Genomic DNA, 19,551 nt, shown 5'->3' with positions numbered 1-19,551 from the left:
TCACACGTAGATTTTGAACAAAAGTTCATGATTTTGCATGATACCCCTTTTTGACCATATCTCGACAAATGCTCACTGGATTCACACAAAACAAACACCATTCGATAGCTCTACGTTATATCCATTATAATATGAGAGTTTTAAGTACCAGATGTACGTTCCCTTCATAAATTTGCTCAAAATCATATATTTTATGAGCTACAAGCAGGGGATATCCAACTTTTTTTTTTATTTATCTATAATAACCATACCATCGTATAGAGAATTGAAAAAGAAACAGAAACTATTAAGTTTGGAGCTCTGGTTTACTTGGTAAAATTCAGAGATATGGCCCTTTGAAAATCGGTCATTTTGAACATTTTTCGTCATTACTCATTGACATCGCCCTCAATAATCCCACATCAAACATGCTTTACTCAATCAACGTACCCTCTACAGCTTTTACTACACATACATCTCACATTCATATAGTAATTTAGAAAGTTTTACTAGCAGCATCTATTCAAAATGAACTATTTTCTAAAATCTACCTTTTCTTAACAACCATGCTACCTATGCAAATTTCAATTGCACCATCGTTTAGACGGCAAGAAACTGGTATAGAAACATGCTAGTTTCAAGGCTCTAACATCAATATTTAGAAAATCGATTTTCGATCGTCCAAAAGTTGAAAACCTCAAAATCAAAAAACATTTTGTACATCCAGGTCCTCATAGGTAAAAAAAAATTAGAATCTCATCAAACTTAAATATGTTGTAGAATAATGATATTGGAGCAAGTTCTTAGTGGGAACATTATATTGGAAATGCATACTTCATGAGATAATCAACATTGGAGATGCTATTTTTAAGCGGGGGAATATGCATGCTTTAAATTGCAAGTCTTATTATAATCGAACAAAGCAAGCTACAACTATCTAACCTTAAAAGCAAAATTCTCCATCATGTCAAGTATCTATTGATAACTTGAAACCAGCAAGTTAATATGGCCCTTTTCGTACGCTCCGATTCTTAAAATACTCGGTCAAATTCATACATGTGTCGTGTACACATGCCAAGGCTAAACGGAGCTTCAATTTCTGTTGTTCTGAATGATGATCCATAGGATTCCAAAATCTATCGACCTTCAAATCACGCGTTTCTTGATAGTAACCACCCTTTCAAACTTATATGAAACTTGTAGAGAATTACAAGGAAAATACAATGGTATTCATATCAGGTCTCTGGTGTACATTGTTCACCTGATATTTGGTACGATTGTTTTTGCGATTTTTTGGCTGTTTTCTAAAGATTAATCACTCTCTGTCATCAAAACATTTTGTTAATCATTACTAAACATTGTAGATCAAAAAATTTCCTATCGAATGAGCTATTGCTTGAAGCTCTAGCATGCTTCTATTGTGAATTATTGAAAATATTGTCCTGACCAAAAAATCGTCACCAGATTTTTTGCTTGCTATCACACGTAGATTTTGAACAAAAGTTCATGATTTTGCATGATACCCCTTTTTGACCATATCTCGACAAATGCTCACTGGATTCACACAAAACAAACACCATTCGATAGCTCTACGTTATATCCATTATAATATGAGAGTTTTAAGTACCAGATGTACGTTCCCTTCATAAATTTGCTCAAAATCATATATTTTATGAGCTACAAGCAGGGGATATCCAACTTTTTTTTTTATTTATCTATAATAACCATACCATCGTATAGAGAATTGAAAAAGAAACAGAAACTATTAAGTTTGGAGCTCTGGTTTACTTGGTAAAATTCAGAGATATGGCCCTTTGAAAATCGGTCATTTTGAACATTTTTCGTCATTACTCATTGACATCGCCCTCAATAATCCCACATCAAACATGCTTTACTCAATCAACGTACCCTCTACAGCTTTTACTACACATACATCTCACATTCATATAGTAATTTAGAAAGTTTTACTAGCAGCATCTATTCAAAATGAACTATTTTCTAAAATCTACCTTTTCTTAACAACCATGCTACCTATGCAAATTTCAATTGCACCATCGTTTAGACGGCAAGAAACTGGTATAGAAACATGCTAGTTTCAAGGCTCTAACATCAATATTTAGAAAATCGATTTTCGATCGTCCAAAAGTTGAAAACCTCAAAATCAAAAAACATTTTGTACATCCAGGTCCTCATAGGTAAAAAAAAATTAGAATCTCATCAAACTTAAATATGTTGTAGAATAATGATATTGGAGCAAGTTCTTAGTGGGAACATTATATTGGAAATGCATACTTCATGAGATAATCAACATTGGAGATGCTATTTTTAAGCGGGGGAATATGCATGCTTTAAATTGCAAGTCTTATTATAATCGAACAAAGCAAGCTACAACTATCTAACCTTAAAAGCAAAATTCTCCATCATGTCAAGTATCTATTGATAACTTGAAACCAGCAAGTTAATATGGCCCTTTTCGTACGCTCCGATTCTTAAAATACTCGGTCAAATTCATACATGTGTCGTGTACACATGCCAAGGCTAAACGGAGCTTCAATTTCTGTTGTTCTGAATGATGATCCATAGGATTCCAAAATCTATCGACCTTCAAATCACGCGTTTCTTGATAGTAACCACCCTTTCAAACTTATATGAAACTTGTAGAGAATTACAAGGAAAATACAATGGTATTCATATCAGGTCTCTGGTGTACATTGTTCACCTGATATTTGGTACGATTGTTTTTGCGATTTTTTGGCTGTTTTCTAAAGATTAATCACTCTCTGTCATCAAAACATTTTGTTAATCATTACTAAACATTGTAGATCAAAAAATTTCCTATCGAATGAGCTATTGCTTGAAGCTCTAGCATGCTTCTATTGTGAATTATTGAAAATATTGTCCTGACCAAAAAATCGTCACCAGATTTTTTGCTTGCTATCACACGTAGATTTTGAACAAAAGTTCATGATTTTGCATGATACCCCTTTTTGACCATATCTCGACAAATGCTCACTGGATTCACACAAAACAAACACCATTCGATAGCTCTACGTTATATCCATTATAATATGAGAGTTTTAAGTACCAGATGTACGTTCCCTTCATAAATTTGCTCAAAATCATATATTTTATGAGCTACAAGCAGGGGATATCCAACTTTTTTTTTTATTTATCTATAATAACCATACCATCGTATAGAGAATTGAAAAAGAAACAGAAACTATTAAGTTTGGAGCTCTGGTTTACTTGGTAAAATTCAGAGATATGGCCCTTTGAAAATCGGTCATTTTGAACATTTTTCGTCATTACTCATTGACATCGCCCTCAATAATCCCACATCAAACATGCTTTACTCAATCAACGTACCCTCTACAGCTTTTACTACACATACATCTCACATTCATATAGTAATTTAGAAAGTTTTACTAGCAGCATCTATTCAAAATGAACTATTTTCTAAAATCTACCTTTTCTTAACAACCATGCTACCTATGCAAATTTCAATTGCACCATCGTTTAGACGGCAAGAAACTGGTATAGAAACATGCTAGTTTCAAGGCTCTAACATCAATATTTAGAAAATCGATTTTCGATCGTCCAAAAGTTGAAAACCTCAAAATCAAAAAACATTTTGTACATCCAGGTCCTCATAGGTAAAAAAAAATTAGAATCTCATCAAACTTAAATATGTTGTAGAATAATGATATTGGAGCAAGTTCTTAGTGGGAACATTATATTGGAAATGCATACTTCATGAGATAATCAACATTGGAGATGCTATTTTTAAGCGGGGGAATATGCATGCTTTAAATTGCAAGTCTTATTATAATCGAACAAAGCAAGCTACAACTATCTAACCTTAAAAGCAAAATTCTCCATCATGTCAAGTATCTATTGATAACTTGAAACCAGCAAGTTAATATGGCCCTTTTCGTACGCTCCGATTCTTAAAATACTCGGTCAAATTCATACATGTGTCGTGTACACATGCCAAGGCTAAACGGAGCTTCAATTTCTGTTGTTCTGAATGATGATCCATAGGATTCCAAAATCTATCGACCTTCAAATCACGCGTTTCTTGATAGTAACCACCCTTTCAAACTTATATGAAACTTGTAGAGAATTACAAGGAAAATACAATGGTATTCATATCAGGTCTCTGGTGTACATTGTTCACCTGATATTTGGTACGATTGTTTTTGCGATTTTTTGGCTGTTTTCTAAAGATTAATCACTCTCTGTCATCAAAACATTTTGTTAATCATTACTAAACATTGTAGATCAAAAAATTTCCTATCGAATGAGCTATTGCTTGAAGCTCTAGCATGCTTCTATTGTGAATTATTGAAAATATTGTCCTGACCAAAAAATCGTCACCAGATTTTTTGCTTGCTATCACACGTAGATTTTGAACAAAAGTTCATGATTTTGCATGATACCCCTTTTTGACCATATCTCGACAAATGCTCACTGGATTCACACAAAACAAACACCATTCGATAGCTCTACGTTATATCCATTATAATATGAGAGTTTTAAGTACCAGATGTACGTTCCCTTCATAAATTTGCTCAAAATCATATATTTTATGAGCTACAAGCAGGGGATATCCAACTTTTTTTTTTATTTATCTATAATAACCATACCATCGTATAGAGAATTGAAAAAGAAACAGAAACTATTAAGTTTGGAGCTCTGGTTTACTTGGTAAAATTCAGAGATATGGCCCTTTGAAAATCGGTCATTTTGAACATTTTTCGTCATTACTCATTGACATCGCCCTCAATAATCCCACATCAAACATGCTTTACTCAATCAACGTACCCTCTACAGCTTTTACTACACATACATCTCACATTCATATAGTAATTTAGAAAGTTTTACTAGCAGCATCTATTCAAAATGAACTATTTTCTAAAATCTACCTTTTCTTAACAACCATGCTACCTATGCAAATTTCAATTGCACCATCGTTTAGACGGCAAGAAACTGGTATAGAAACATGCTAGTTTCAAGGCTCTAACATCAATATTTAGAAAATCGATTTTCGATCGTCCAAAAGTTGAAAACCTCAAAATCAAAAAACATTTTGTACATCCAGGTCCTCATAGGTAAAAAAAAATTAGAATCTCATCAAACTTAAATATGTTGTAGAATAATGATATTGGAGCAAGTTCTTAGTGGGAACATTATATTGGAAATGCATACTTCATGAGATAATCAACATTGGAGATGCTATTTTTAAGCGGGGGAATATGCATGCTTTAAATTGCAAGTCTTATTATAATCGAACAAAGCAAGCTACAACTATCTAACCTTAAAAGCAAAATTCTCCATCATGTCAAGTATCTATTGATAACTTGAAACCAGCAAGTTAATATGGCCCTTTTCGTACGCTCCGATTCTTAAAATACTCGGTCAAATTCATACATGTGTCGTGTACACATGCCAAGGCTAAACGGAGCTTCAATTTCTGTTGTTCTGAATGATGATCCATAGGATTCCAAAATCTATCGACCTTCAAATCACGCGTTTCTTGATAGTAACCACCCTTTCAAACTTATATGAAACTTGTAGAGAATTACAAGGAAAATACAATGGTATTCATATCAGGTCTCTGGTGTACATTGTTCACCTGATATTTGGTACGATTGTTTTTGCGATTTTTTGGCTGTTTTCTAAAGATTAATCACTCTCTGTCATCAAAACATTTTGTTAATCATTACTAAACATTGTAGATCAAAAAATTTCCTATCGAATGAGCTATTGCTTGAAGCTCTAGCATGCTTCTATTGTGAATTATTGAAAATATTGTCCTGACCAAAAAATCGTCACCAGATTTTTTGCTTGCTATCACACGTAGATTTTGAACAAAAGTTCATGATTTTGCATGATACCCCTTTTTGACCATATCTCGACAAATGCTCACTGGATTCACACAAAACAAACACCATTCGATAGCTCTACGTTATATCCATTATAATATGAGAGTTTTAAGTACCAGATGTACGTTCCCTTCATAAATTTGCTCAAAATCATATATTTTATGAGCTACAAGCAGGGGATATCCAACTTTTTTTTTTATTTATCTATAATAACCATACCATCGTATAGAGAATTGAAAAAGAAACAGAAACTATTAAGTTTGGAGCTCTGGTTTACTTGGTAAAATTCAGAGATATGGCCCTTTGAAAATCGGTCATTTTGAACATTTTTCGTCATTACTCATTGACATCGCCCTCAATAATCCCACATCAAACATGCTTTACTCAATCAACGTACCCTCTACAGCTTTTACTACACATACATCTCACATTCATATAGTAATTTAGAAAGTTTTACTAGCAGCATCTATTCAAAATGAACTATTTTCTAAAATCTACCTTTTCTTAACAACCATGCTACCTATGCAAATTTCAATTGCACCATCGTTTAGACGGCAAGAAACTGGTATAGAAACATGCTAGTTTCAAGGCTCTAACATCAATATTTAGAAAATCGATTTTCGATCGTCCAAAAGTTGAAAACCTCAAAATCAAAAAACATTTTGTACATCCAGGTCCTCATAGGTAAAAAAAAATTAGAATCTCATCAAACTTAAATATGTTGTAGAATAATGATATTGGAGCAAGTTCTTAGTGGGAACATTATATTGGAAATGCATACTTCATGAGATAATCAACATTGGAGATGCTATTTTTAAGCGGGGGAATATGCATGCTTTAAATTGCAAGTCTTATTATAATCGAACAAAGCAAGCTACAACTATCTAACCTTAAAAGCAAAATTCTCCATCATGTCAAGTATCTATTGATAACTTGAAACCAGCAAGTTAATATGGCCCTTTTCGTACGCTCCGATTCTTAAAATACTCGGTCAAATTCATACATGTGTCGTGTACACATGCCAAGGCTAAACGGAGCTTCAATTTCTGTTGTTCTGAATGATGATCCATAGGATTCCAAAATCTATCGACCTTCAAATCACGCGTTTCTTGATAGTAACCACCCTTTCAAACTTATATGAAACTTGTAGAGAATTACAAGGAAAATACAATGGTATTCATATCAGGTCTCTGGTGTACATTGTTCACCTGATATTTGGTACGATTGTTTTTGCGATTTTTTGGCTGTTTTCTAAAGATTAATCACTCTCTGTCATCAAAACATTTTGTTAATCATTACTAAACATTGTAGATCAAAAAATTTCCTATCGAATGAGCTATTGCTTGAAGCTCTAGCATGCTTCTATTGTGAATTATTGAAAATATTGTCCTGACCAAAAAATCGTCACCAGATTTTTTGCTTGCTATCACACGTAGATTTTGAACAAAAGTTCATGATTTTGCATGATACCCCTTTTTGACCATATCTCGACAAATGCTCACTGGATTCACACAAAACAAACACCATTCGATAGCTCTACGTTATATCCATTATAATATGAGAGTTTTAAGTACCAGATGTACGTTCCCTTCATAAATTTGCTCAAAATCATATATTTTATGAGCTACAAGCAGGGGATATCCAACTTTTTTTTTTATTTATCTATAATAACCATACCATCGTATAGAGAATTGAAAAAGAAACAGAAACTATTAAGTTTGGAGCTCTGGTTTACTTGGTAAAATTCAGAGATATGGCCCTTTGAAAATCGGTCATTTTGAACATTTTTCGTCATTACTCATTGACATCGCCCTCAATAATCCCACATCAAACATGCTTTACTCAATCAACGTACCCTCTACAGCTTTTACTACACATACATCTCACATTCATATAGTAATTTAGAAAGTTTTACTAGCAGCATCTATTCAAAATGAACTATTTTCTAAAATCTACCTTTTCTTAACAACCATGCTACCTATGCAAATTTCAATTGCACCATCGTTTAGACGGCAAGAGCGGGGTCTCAAATAGACCAAAAACTCCGAAGTCGGTGTTTGAAATTTATTTGGCCGATGTTGGTCTATTAACTTTTGTTTTTACAGTGTTATAACTAATGTGGTTGTAATGAAATAGCCACCCAAATGCAACTTAATTGAAAACCAAAGTTCATCAAATAGCACTCATTCAAATTCATGCTATTTGGATCTATTAATGAAAGCGCTCAAATGTACATCAAAAACCCATTTAAAAATACTAAAGTAAAGATACACGCTTATATCGCACATCGTGTGAATGAATCACTCCTGATCACAGTGTATTCAATCACACCCATGATGGTCGTAATAGGTGATGGTATCTTTATCCAAATAGAATTAAATCAATAACAAGCATATTCAAATATGACAACTATGCCCTGCTGCCATAGTTGCACAATATCCCAGATAAAGGATTCCATGCTTCAATAACAAACATCACACTTTAAACCATCAAGGTTACGTTAAATCATGCTATGACGATAGCTTACCCAAGCCCATCAAGGTTACTCAAATCGACCCTTATGACCAGTGCTCCTGCATTGATTACCACTTTAAATCAAACATCAACAACATTTGCCAGATATCGCAATAGCAGCACCTATTGCTCTCTATCATCACTAATCCTACAAGCCAGATGCAAATGTATAAATACTCTTCTTTTTTTTACTCAATTCCAGGATCTTCAGTTCATTTTATACACAAAATAAAATACAGTTGATTTCTATTGTATTTTACCTTTGCTTTATTTTTTTTTGTGAAATCCATTAAACCTGATTTCACTGCAGTGGTGCTAGTATTATTATGGCTTCACACTGTAGTACTTTGGCTACTTCTGAAACGTGTGGTTATCTTATGCCAATTATAACTGTCAACCTAATTAACTATTAGCATAACGAAAGGTATATGTGCATTCTACATAAAAATGAAGTTTTGTAGCGGGCAGACTTAATTCTTTATTGTATGTTGACATTACACCTAATTTTAATAAATATATCTGCTGCAAAAAATCTTGTTGTAAGGTATCAAAACTTTGGCGAAATTTGCTATCTTATAGGCAGAAGAATATTGGTATTTAGCCTGAATTTAGTTTGATTCAAATATCCTGCTGACATATGCCTTAGTATTGTCTTTAGAATAGCTTGCGTTATGAAGCAAAAAACATTTCTTTTTTTAATGATTTGCTTATCGACTGACGTTTTGCTGGTATGATTATGCAATACTATATATTAACAATAATAGATTAAAGTGGGGATCATTTATCAGCTGCAATTGCTTACATACTTTACGAGTATGCTGTATGTAGTAGTAGCGTACTTATCTAATAATGACTAGTGATGATGAATTATTGTCCTATAATATTCGCAAGAAATTCAGGCTCCCATGTTGAGAAATGAAGTTCCAATTTCTACCTATTTGGTCAAATCAAAAGACAGTGATAAAGTAAAATACGGGCATTAGAGATCATTTACTTGTCTACTATATTAATGAAATCTTGAGCAAATTCACCCAAAAAACTACTGCATCCAGAAAATAACCTTGAACCCCTCAACCAAGTTCCGGATAAATAGCCTGATTTCCAAACAGAACGCTTATAGAACAGAAATTTCATATTGTATTTACAACTATCGCACAAGAAAGAGAAATGCCCAAATATTCAAACCAAAACCCAATGGAAATCTAAGCCTAGTAGCTCTCCGTAAAATATAGTTTCGATCGATGCCTAGCTGTAGCATTATATGAAAAACGGTGCGCGAAAATCGAGATTAGCTTCCTCAAGTGAATTAGGATTAACTTATCTTAAGACCCTCTAAAATGCACTTTCAAGGAACTTTATTGAGGTCATCACTCAAATGTCGATTTTGCAGTCAGTAGAGCTGCTTCAATAATGGCCATTATATAAGTCAAATGAGCATAATAGCCCTAAACTTAAGTTAAGTTTTGCAAAAGCAAACTAAAAACAGATGAATAGAAGACAAAAAAAATCAATGAATATTGAGGAAAGCCGCCTTTATAGAAAGCTCCCTCATCAACTGTTGTGCGTAAATTAGTTATGCGATGGTCTTGTACTCCAAAGAGAATGTCTATTCTCCAAGCCTAAACCCCAAAAGTCTATTGACAAGGAATTTTCCTGATTCTGGGACATATGATCAAGTAATAACTCGAGGAACATGTGGAGTATTATATTTGAAATCATAGACAACGACCGGATGTTAATCTCTCTCCAGAAGGTATTGGAATGGCATAAATAAGCGTCGTTCTCTAGATGAGTGATAGTATGGAAACTGGATAACACCATATGTACCAAATGTCCTTGGATACATTGGTTCTGTGAATGCCATATGATGATCATGTACAAGCATTTGCTATGAATAGCTTTATATTGCCAAATTTAGATAATTTTCAATTTCTTAGTATAGACTTCACTGCTCCAAACGTATTGCATGTAAATTATAAATTAAGCCCTTTTCGGAAACGAGATAAACCTTTTCCGAAATGAATTTCATCCAGATTTCCCTGCATGAAAAAGCCATGCCAAGCAGGACGGCTCAATAAATAGATAGAGTTGATCAACCGCTCATGATTGTAAACAACAAAAACCTTGCTATATTAAAGCATTATATCAAGACAACAGATTTGTTATGTGACGCCATCGAACAACATGGTAATAGATTACGCCCCCCTCTCTTTTCCTTCCGGATTCTCGGTGAGCAACGCTTGTTAAATAAAAGCAACTGCCAGCAGACTCCAAATTTAGATCCAAACTGCCATGATTGGTGAATCTAGGAAAACATAGTTTGAACCGGAATCGAAAAAGGGTCTATAGTAACATCAATGTTGTGCCAAAATACCTGAGACATTTTTTTCTTCTAAAAAATATTTTCTTTTTAATTTTTTAAATCCTTTAATTCCTGTCTGGATCCTTTCTTCTTCTTCCGTAACTCTCTCTTTTTTCTTCTTTTTTTTTTTTCAACATTCACAAAAGAAAATGCACTTGGGATTATTGTCACAAGAGAGATTGTCGTTTGATCCAATCAAGCCCTTGATTCTGCGAGGACCACCATCCGAAAATGCTTCTTCAGTCTTCACCGGAAATGTTGTGCTTTCTCTTGCAAAGACCACAAAAATATCAAGCATTGCTGTCACCTTTAAATCAACGGCAACCACATATTGGCCCGAAGGTAAGATCATGCCACCTTGATTTCTCTGCTGCAACAAACAAACAAACAAACGCATTGATTTACAGGCATTGGTGCACGTGGAACCCGATTGACACATGAAAAGGTCCTCAGCGAAGAAAGTGTACAGATTCTCGAACTGAAAAAGAACGAATTTATCAAACTACCGTCCGGCATTCACCGTTTTCCGTTTGCATTCATCGTCCCCAATGTAAGTTTCCTATTTCGAGAAAGAGGTAGTGTTGTGCTGAAATCCTTCCATGATAGTCTATTGTTGAAACAATTGAGGATGTATATGGCCGAGTTCGTCATGTTGTGGATGCAAGAGTGGTTGGGCCTGGAATTCAGCTATTGAACAACTGGCACATTTCAAAGCCTGTTCTTGTATTACGTGCTTATATGTCAGATTCGCTATTGACCAACAATTCATTGCAAGATCTATCCCGTACTTATGAAAAACATTTACCCGCCGCTGATGTGCAGTTAGTGGTGGAACGTGCAGCCTTCTCATCTGGCGATCTATTCTATTTGAGATTAATCTTGCAACCTCAGCGTAAACGTGTGCGTCTAGAACACATGGAACTGACCATTACAGAAGCTAGAAGATACCATGTTTCCGAAGTACGAGCGAATCGTTCTGATTCTGAACAGTTTACACTTCCTTTCCTAACATGTCAAAAGCTGGCAGAAGGCGATGACAGCCATGGTGCTGATTCAGATGGTGATTTGAAGCCTGTATTCGCAAAACATGGTAAAGGATTGGACTTGACCGACACCATCGCTTACAGAATTACGTTTGCAACACCTACTTGCATGAGAAATATTCATCACACCACGTATTACAAGGACATTCTGTTTAGGCATCATCTCAATATCAGTATGACGATTTCTTTTGTGGATGAACAATTAACGGCCGAGGCACAACGTCCAGCCATATTGTCGACGAGTAGCAGTAATAGCAGCTTGGGTGATGAGCTGACAAGGTTGCCTGCAACCCCGACATCCATGCCTTCCATGCCATCGAGCACAGAGAGTGTCACAGACATTGAGCAACAGGCAGCCTCTGCTATGATGGCATTGGCTCCTCCGCCAGCTGCATTTGCCATCAATTCCACCAACACCAATACTCACACTAGATATCCGATTGTCAATGTCAATACAAGCAATCCACCGCCCATCATTCATCCACACAACCCACACAACAACATTAGCTCTAACCCGCATTACCAATCGCAATCACAGCAATCCACATGGCTCTCCAAGCTGCGAAAACCTGTTAATACAAAGGAAGGAGGTACACATGTCATTCGCAAGCGAGAGACAATTCGATTAGAGACGCCTGTCACCATCTTTGATTGTCGCCTCAAGGAGGACTATGGTCGATTACCATCCTACTCTGAACTGAACGTTACCGCCCATCCAGCACACGGCGATGACAAGAACAAAATGCTACCTGAAATGATGGAGCAGGATCTAATGTTACAATGCATGCCTGACTCCGATCAGCAGATGCCGTCTAATGAACCACAACCTCAACTATGTCCATGCTATTTCAAATTTCGACGTCAAATGGAGATGGCATCTCAGGCACAGTTACTCACAGCCAACAGCAACAATTCGAGCACGACTACATTAGAAAGAATACCATCGATTCCACCTCCAGATTATGTTGAAACTACCAATTAATACCCCTCCTCTCTCTCTCTCTCTCTCTCTCTCTCTCTCTCTCTCTCTCTCTCTCTCTCTCTCTCTCTCTCTCTCTCTCTCTCTCTCTGTCTGTCTCTCAGTCTCGTAGTCTTGAATAATTTGGCATTACATGCGATATTCCCAATGGTTTTTTTTTTCTTGTTTGTATCATAATAAGATAGTCGCGCACATCCATGGTATATGTCCTTCTACCAGTGTTTCACCAATATATCGACAGCACGTGTGCCATTACAGGAGCAAGTGGGTTAGTGTTACTTGTTGAACATCCGAATATATTGCAAATGGCATTCCCCTTTTTCAGAGAATGTGTGGTAAGGAGCACAATGAATTACAACGCTATTCAACTGACGACACTATGAAAAAGACACTCAATATGTGCGTGTACACCAGTTTTAATCCAATTTATATATTTAATTAATACAACAGTTGGATAAAATAGAAAAAGATCCAATTTTAGCTCTTTACATCAAAAATAACGTTTTATATTTAAGGAGGAGTCGATCTTCTGCTTTATATACTTCTTTGAATAGCCTAATGTTACCTTTGCTGTGTAATTTGTGGATGATTTTCGTTCTCTATTTCTTTAATTCATTATTCTATCGCACTGTGTACAACCAAATATTAAAAAAATTTTCCAATATATATAATAATAGGGATATGTAATTCTCGGGAATCACTTCTTTCTTTCTTTTCTTATATCCTTATCCTATGAATAACAATACGAATACCACCAATATGAGCCATTTCTTTGGTCAGCAGCACCTTTTGCACCAACAGCAGCAGCAGCAGCCAAGAAATTACACATTTCCTCCTCCTCAATTACAGCACCAATTTCATCATGATACCAATCCAAAACACATATTCGCTATCCCTCCTCCCCCTTTATTGTCAGCTATTCCTCCCCCTCCATTTGACAGAGACATTTCGCCACCCAGAAAGAGAACTCGCACTTCCCCTGAGCAACTTGCCGTACTTGAGAAATCTTTCAGCTTGAATCCATCGCCGAATAACCGTGTGAGAGAACAATTGGCACATCAATTGGGCATGCCTGAAAGATCGATTCAAATTTGGTTTCAAAACCGTCGTGCCAAGGTGAAGAATCAGGCCAAACGCTCTGTTCAAATGCAAGATTCCACACTCTATATGCAACAGCAATATGCTGCAAGTGCTGCTGCCGCTGCCTGTCAAAGTGCAGCATTCCAGCAACAACAAGATTCCATTGACCCTAATTTATACTATTACTATTACTACTATTATTTCCATCAGCAGCAACAACAGCAACAGAGACAAGCATTGTCCGTGGTAACGGATCCATCTGCTTTTCCTCCTCCTCCGCCACCTGCACCGTCCTCTTCCTTCTCGACACCCACTTCCTCCTATCCGGCTCCAATCAACACAAACAGTATGCCTGACTTGACCCTGTCTGCCTCCACATCCAGCTCATCCATCACCTCGGACAACCATCATCATCATCATCGTCGCCATCATCATAGATCTTCATCTGCTTCTTCATCCTATACCGAACGCACCAGAGCACATTCCGTTGGACCCTATCCGTATTACCGCAAATCAACTCCACAAGAAAGACAATCTTCTCTGGGTCCTCCTCCAACTGCTTCCATGAGCAATCCCATTTCCACAACAGCCTCGACTGCCACCACTTCATCTAATACCACTGCAACAACCACAACTCCCACCAACATCATGCAATCTCATCCACTCTTATTCAACACATCATCTGATGCCGCCAAACTTTACAATTCATCCACCATCCTCGAAGAACCTTATCATATTGCACCATCTTCTAATTCAGGTAACTTGAGAGCAACGCGTTGCAAAAAAAAAGACCTTGTACACTGATTTTTCACATGAAAATATAGCAAAACCATCAGCACAACAGAAATACAACCTCACAGCACAAACACTGCAAATCGGCACATGGAAACGTGTTTGCGATCTTCACTGCCACATGGACCTTTCGGCACGCACACTGGTCTGGTGCATTGGCGACGAACAGCAAAGCTTCCGCATCGACATTAAACTGAACTTGATCCAGTTTATTCGTATGCAAAGTAATAGTATGACAAACACAAATAAACTAGAGTTCTTTTTAAGTTCACCTGATCAAGTGAAATTCTTCATGACGACGACGACAGATGGAAGCGCCTGGGTTCAATGCCATGACTTTACGCAAGACAAGCAAGCCTCGTCGGAAAATGTACATGTGCTGGAGGGCTTTAGTCTACTACAAGCTGAATTTATGGAAATACTGATGCAGGCACCAGATCTCCAGTCGTTGGTCATTCAAGAAGAAGAACCAGCAACAGCAGCAGCAGACATGTTGCAAGATGATGCTGTTGCCAGCATGTATCATCATGGAAGCCAGAATAGCAGCTTCTTGAACAACAATAGCAGCCAAAGCTTGTTGCTGGACGACGTTTCGACAACAGACGATGGCATGGCCACCAATTTACTATTGCTACAAGGATTGCATTTGCCCTGAATTACGTGAAACCTAGAAAAATAAATAAATAATGATCTACAATTTAATAAACACTTTTTGCCATTGATATGCTAGTTATTGGGCGGTTCATATACAATAGGGAGAGTTACGGTCCATCCATCATGATCAGAACATGGGATCACCATCAGGTAAATGCAGAATATGTAAAAACGTGGCCAACGTCTCCCCCCTCCCCCTTCCCTAATGATCGACAGCGGTTTTTTTTTTATGATGGCTAAAGCCGAGCAAATGTGCTGTTATTATTTTATTGTAAAAATACAGGATTACAACTTGGATTTGATAGAAGCAGGATTTCTCCATTGGGCCTTTCTCTTTTGAGCAAAAGCCATCAAGCCTTCTGTCAGATTATCGCCATCTCTCCAGACAGCCGCTTCAGGAGATTCCATCCATTCTGTAGTAGCGTCTGTCATGGAGGCACGTTCAAGAGCCAACAAAAGACCTTGTTTTGTCAAGAAGACGGCATCAGGCGAGTTGGCAGTGATTTGCTTGGCCCACGCAATAGCAGCATCCACCACATTGGCACCATCGGGAATGATTTCGTTGACAAGACCGTGTTGTTTCGCCTCATCTGCCTTCATAAAACGTCCTGTCAAGACGAGTTCTGAAGCGACCTGGTAGCTCACAGAGCGAGCTAAACGAGCAAGACCACCTGCAGCAATGACCACACCTTGCTTTACCTCTGGCAAACCAAATTTGGATTTCTCTGTAGCAACCACAATGTTGCATGATACTACCATCTCCATACCACCACCAAGAGCAAAGCCATCTACTGCAGCAATCACTGGTTTACGGCTTGAACGACGGTTGCTGAGACCACCGAAACCAGAAGGAGGTAAAGTAGATCCACCCAATGATTGCTTGTCGTCGGCACGAGCATGATGAGCATTGACGAGATCCATGCCTGTACAGAAAGCTTTACCGCCAGCACCGGTGATCTATACATGATTTTGATCAGACATGTTGTCATGATGAGACGCTTAGATCACACTTACAATAATACACCAAATGGACTCTTCTTCCTCTGCCCAATTAATTACGTTATGCAACTCCCAATTTGCGCCCGAATGTAAAGCGTTGTATTGTTTCTGTCTGTTAATGGTGATGAGCAAGACATGAGGCTCAGGTTCCGACAAGATGGTGTATTCAGTCTTTGGAAATTGGAGAGAAGAGGTCATTTGTATGTTGTATGGATAGAGAAGAGGAAACTCTTTGTTGCAACTTGCGTTTTTTTTTTATATTCACTGAGATGAGAAACTCTAATTTTGTGTCTTTCGTCCTTAGTCATTTCTTTTTCTCACACGAGATTATTGACCTGTTGCCCCTCTCTTTCTCTCTTTCGCTCCGCCTAATTTCATGCTGCTGCTGTTGTGGGGGGATGTAGGTGTGTGTGTGTGTATCCCAGAAATCAAAACAAATATCCTTTTAATCAATTGCATTATAAACAACAGCAGGTGTAACAATAAAGACTTTATAAATGAGGAGAGAAAAAATCAAAGAAACTAGTAAACATGATGAAAGGGTAGAACGAGACAATAAATATATATATATATACAACATATATTGCAAGAACAAGGGAAATAAAGGAGACAAAGTAGAAAGAAAAAAAAAAGGGGGAAGGGGGGGGGCTAAATACAATAAACACTATGCTTTTTTGGTTTTGTTCAGTTTGCCATGACCAAGGTATCCTTCTTCTCGTCCTTTTTAGCGTTCATTGCAAGTGGAGATGGCTGATGAACATGGGGCTTCATCTTTTTGTTTTCAGGGCTGCTGGGAGGTGAGATTCTGATGGGAGTGGATTGCGGTTGTAGATACTGAAGACGAGGTGACTGAGAGGGGCTGATCATACCAGTATTTCCAGGATCCATCTTTAGCGACACTCTTCCACGAGAACGATCCTCATACAGTGTCATGATATTGCCATGATCTCCAACTCGATAAGATACTGAATAGGGATCAATCCATAGTACAAAGTCACGAGGTAGATGTGTGTGAATCAATGGCGCTGAACAATTAGCAAGATGGCAGGCTGTACAGCAGAATTGATAAGCAACAGGATGATGTTGGATGATGATGAGTCAGCCACCCATCTTGGAAAACTCACCTTTGGCGATAACAGGGTCTAAATCACCATTAAAGTTGGATATTGATCTGTAGCCGTTCCCTCTGTACGGCTGCTGAGGATCCCAATGATTAACAAAATGCTGCTTTAACAATTCACCGAGTTGTTCTTTAAACGATGATATGGTGCTAGCGTCCAGTTTGTTCTGTAATAATCTACCCAGGAATTCAACAGCTTGAGCTATTTCGATATGCATTGTTGTTTGTGTGTTTGTGGAGGAAAGAAGAGAGAAAGAAAGAGAAAGATGAAAATTCGGGTAAATATACCACACACACACACACACACACACACACACACACACACACACACACACACACACACACACACACGCCCATCCAACATGACGTACAAAATTTAAACAACCGGCTTTATGCAAAAAAAAAAAAATCAGAAGAGAAAAGTCTTAAATCAACTTTAATCGTTTAGCTAATGTCAATGAGAGAATAGCAAATACAGCTAAACTAAGCACAATCCAAAAGAAATAAATGAGGTTATCGTAGTCTTTGCCAGGAACTTTGACGTTCATGCCCCATAAACCTGTAACGAGATTCATGGGCAATAGCACGGTGGCAAAGATGGTCAGTCTACCGATAACATGATTTGTCGAATTGGATGTTTGGGTTAGCTCAATAGATATCCGCGCCAGATAATTCGACTCTGATCTCGCTAGCACTGTTTCGTAATGGTTCAGATTTTGCAACATGGTCAAGATGTGGTCTTGCACATCGCCCAAGTAGAGTCCAACATCAGGGTATATTTTGCCATCCACCATCTCTTCCTGTTGCAGGGAGGAAGCAGAGATATCTTCCACAATACGCTTCATGAGACCTCGCACCACTTCTACTTTTGTACCGAGCAATCGTACCATTTGAATCACCTTTTTGCGGCATGTACCTATACGCAGTATCATGTCGGATTGATCTGATTTATAGAGCAACACCAAGTCGTCAATGGCATCCACTTCAGATTCAATTTGCTGTATCATGGGCGCAAAGCTGTCTGTGATTTCGTCCATAATGGCGTAATTGATCCAATCAGGTACCACTTCTATATAGTCTTGCAACTGCTTCACACGTTGTTGTACATGATTTACATGCGGTACATGACCAAAATGGAACTATGTATAAACAATTGAGACAACGAAATACATACATGATGGCAAAGAAAGACCTACCGTCAGTATATGCTTCTTTGTGACAATATTGTAAAACGTAACCGGCTTTAGCAGCTGCTCGCAATCATGCAGAAATGCTCGATAACAAACAAACATGTAGTGCCTGAAAACATCGCATTTCTCTCGTATTTCATGAGACATGATATCCTCTGCTGTCAATGGATGGATATGAAACACCTTGCTGATGATCTTCATCTCCTCGTTGGAGGGCGATGTGATGTCTATCCAAAAGTTGTCTTTGGTCAAGAGCGTTTCCAGTGTCATGTTGGGCGGTAAATTGATGTCTGTGAAGGATCTGCCACGAATACTGCCTGTATCAGGGTGGTAGTACATGAAGCGCTCCTGCTGTTCTTGTTGCAAATAGTTCTCACTTCTTGTATGGTGATCGACCGGCTGTTTGTTGTCACCGTACAGGCTGAGCAACTGCCTTTCTTGTTTGTTGAGCGGATACACATTTGGTAACGGTGATTCACTTGGACTGTCGCAGTGGTTATTGCGTGGTCTGCTATCATGAAATAACGATAACGCGGACAAATTGATGCCTTCATAACTCACGCTGTGTCGCAGGGTCGACGGAGGAGGCAGTAGTGGAACTTCCAGAATTGGGCTCTTCTCCTCCAATGTACTACTGCTTGTGGAAGGCCGATTATTAGGAAAGCAAATGTCTTGCTCGACCTTTTGTTGGTACGAGCGTCGATTAAACAGTTTATCCAGGTCTTTGGGATCCGTCAGTAGTAGCAAGTCTTTTTCTTTTTGCATCAGCATTTCGTTTCTTTGCTGCTGGTTACTGCATGAGGCTGAAGTGGTTCGGGATTTTCGCTTGTTGCTATCAATGTGTGATGGAAAGTACGGGAAATTAACATCCATTATGTGGAGACAATGAAAAAGCAAAGCAGAGAAATTCAAAAGGCTAGCAAGCCATTATATACACTGATAATAGGGAGATGT

General features: G+C 37.6%; 5 protein-coding genes across 5 annotated transcripts; 2 read left to right on the top strand and 3 right to left on the bottom strand.

The window, feature by feature from the left end:
- Positions 1 to 10,889: 10,889 nt before the first annotated feature.
- Positions 10,890 to 12,765, top strand: ATC70_008888 (uncharacterized protein; the record flags this gene model as incomplete). The annotated part of the gene is made up of 3 exons (XM_064828131.1): positions 10,890 to 11,082; positions 11,148 to 11,290; positions 11,347 to 12,765. 3 exons carry the CDS (start codon positions 10,890 to 10,892, stop codon positions 12,763 to 12,765), a joined length of 1,755 nt encoding a protein of 584 aa, XP_064685333.1.
- Positions 12,766 to 13,494: 729 nt separating this feature from the next.
- On the top strand, positions 13,495 to 15,289 carry PTR2_4 (peptide transporter ptr2; the record flags this gene model as incomplete). The annotated part of the gene is made up of 2 exons (XM_064828130.1): positions 13,495 to 14,599; positions 14,667 to 15,289. The coding sequence occupies 2 exons, from the start codon at positions 13,495 to 13,497 to the stop codon at positions 15,287 to 15,289; spliced, it is 1,728 nt and encodes a 575-aa protein (XP_064685332.1).
- Positions 15,290 to 15,573: 284 nt separating this feature from the next.
- On the bottom strand, positions 15,574 to 16,485 carry ATC70_008886 (uncharacterized protein; the record flags this gene model as incomplete). Its single annotated transcript, XM_064828129.1, has 2 exons — positions 15,574 to 16,245; positions 16,303 to 16,485. The coding sequence occupies 2 exons, from the start codon at positions 16,483 to 16,485 to the stop codon at positions 15,574 to 15,576; spliced, it is 855 nt and encodes a 284-aa protein (XP_064685331.1).
- Positions 16,486 to 16,971: 486 nt separating this feature from the next.
- ATC70_008885 (uncharacterized protein) lies at positions 16,972 to 17,625 on the bottom strand (the record flags this gene model as incomplete). The annotated part of the gene is made up of 2 exons (XM_064828128.1): positions 16,972 to 17,336; positions 17,412 to 17,625. 2 exons carry the CDS (start codon positions 17,623 to 17,625, stop codon positions 16,972 to 16,974), a joined length of 579 nt encoding a protein of 192 aa, XP_064685330.1.
- Positions 17,626 to 17,832: 207 nt separating this feature from the next.
- On the bottom strand, positions 17,833 to 19,470 carry HOF1_4 (formin-binding protein; the record flags this gene model as incomplete). The annotated part of the gene is made up of 2 exons (XM_064828127.1): positions 17,833 to 18,546; positions 18,604 to 19,470. 2 exons carry the CDS (start codon positions 19,468 to 19,470, stop codon positions 17,833 to 17,835), a joined length of 1,581 nt encoding a protein of 526 aa, XP_064685329.1.
- Between the last annotated feature and the right edge of the window lie 81 nt (positions 19,471 to 19,551).

This window comes from Mucor velutinosus (genome assembly GCF_035048745.1).
Source record: "Mucor velutinosus strain NIH1002 chromosome Unknown tig00001563, whole genome shotgun sequence".
NCBI classification, from domain to species: Eukaryota; Fungi; Mucoromycota; class Mucoromycetes; order Mucorales; family Mucoraceae; genus Mucor; species Mucor velutinosus.
The sequence above is the reverse complement of the archived record's forward strand: the minus strand, read 5'-3'. Positions and strand labels throughout refer to the sequence as shown.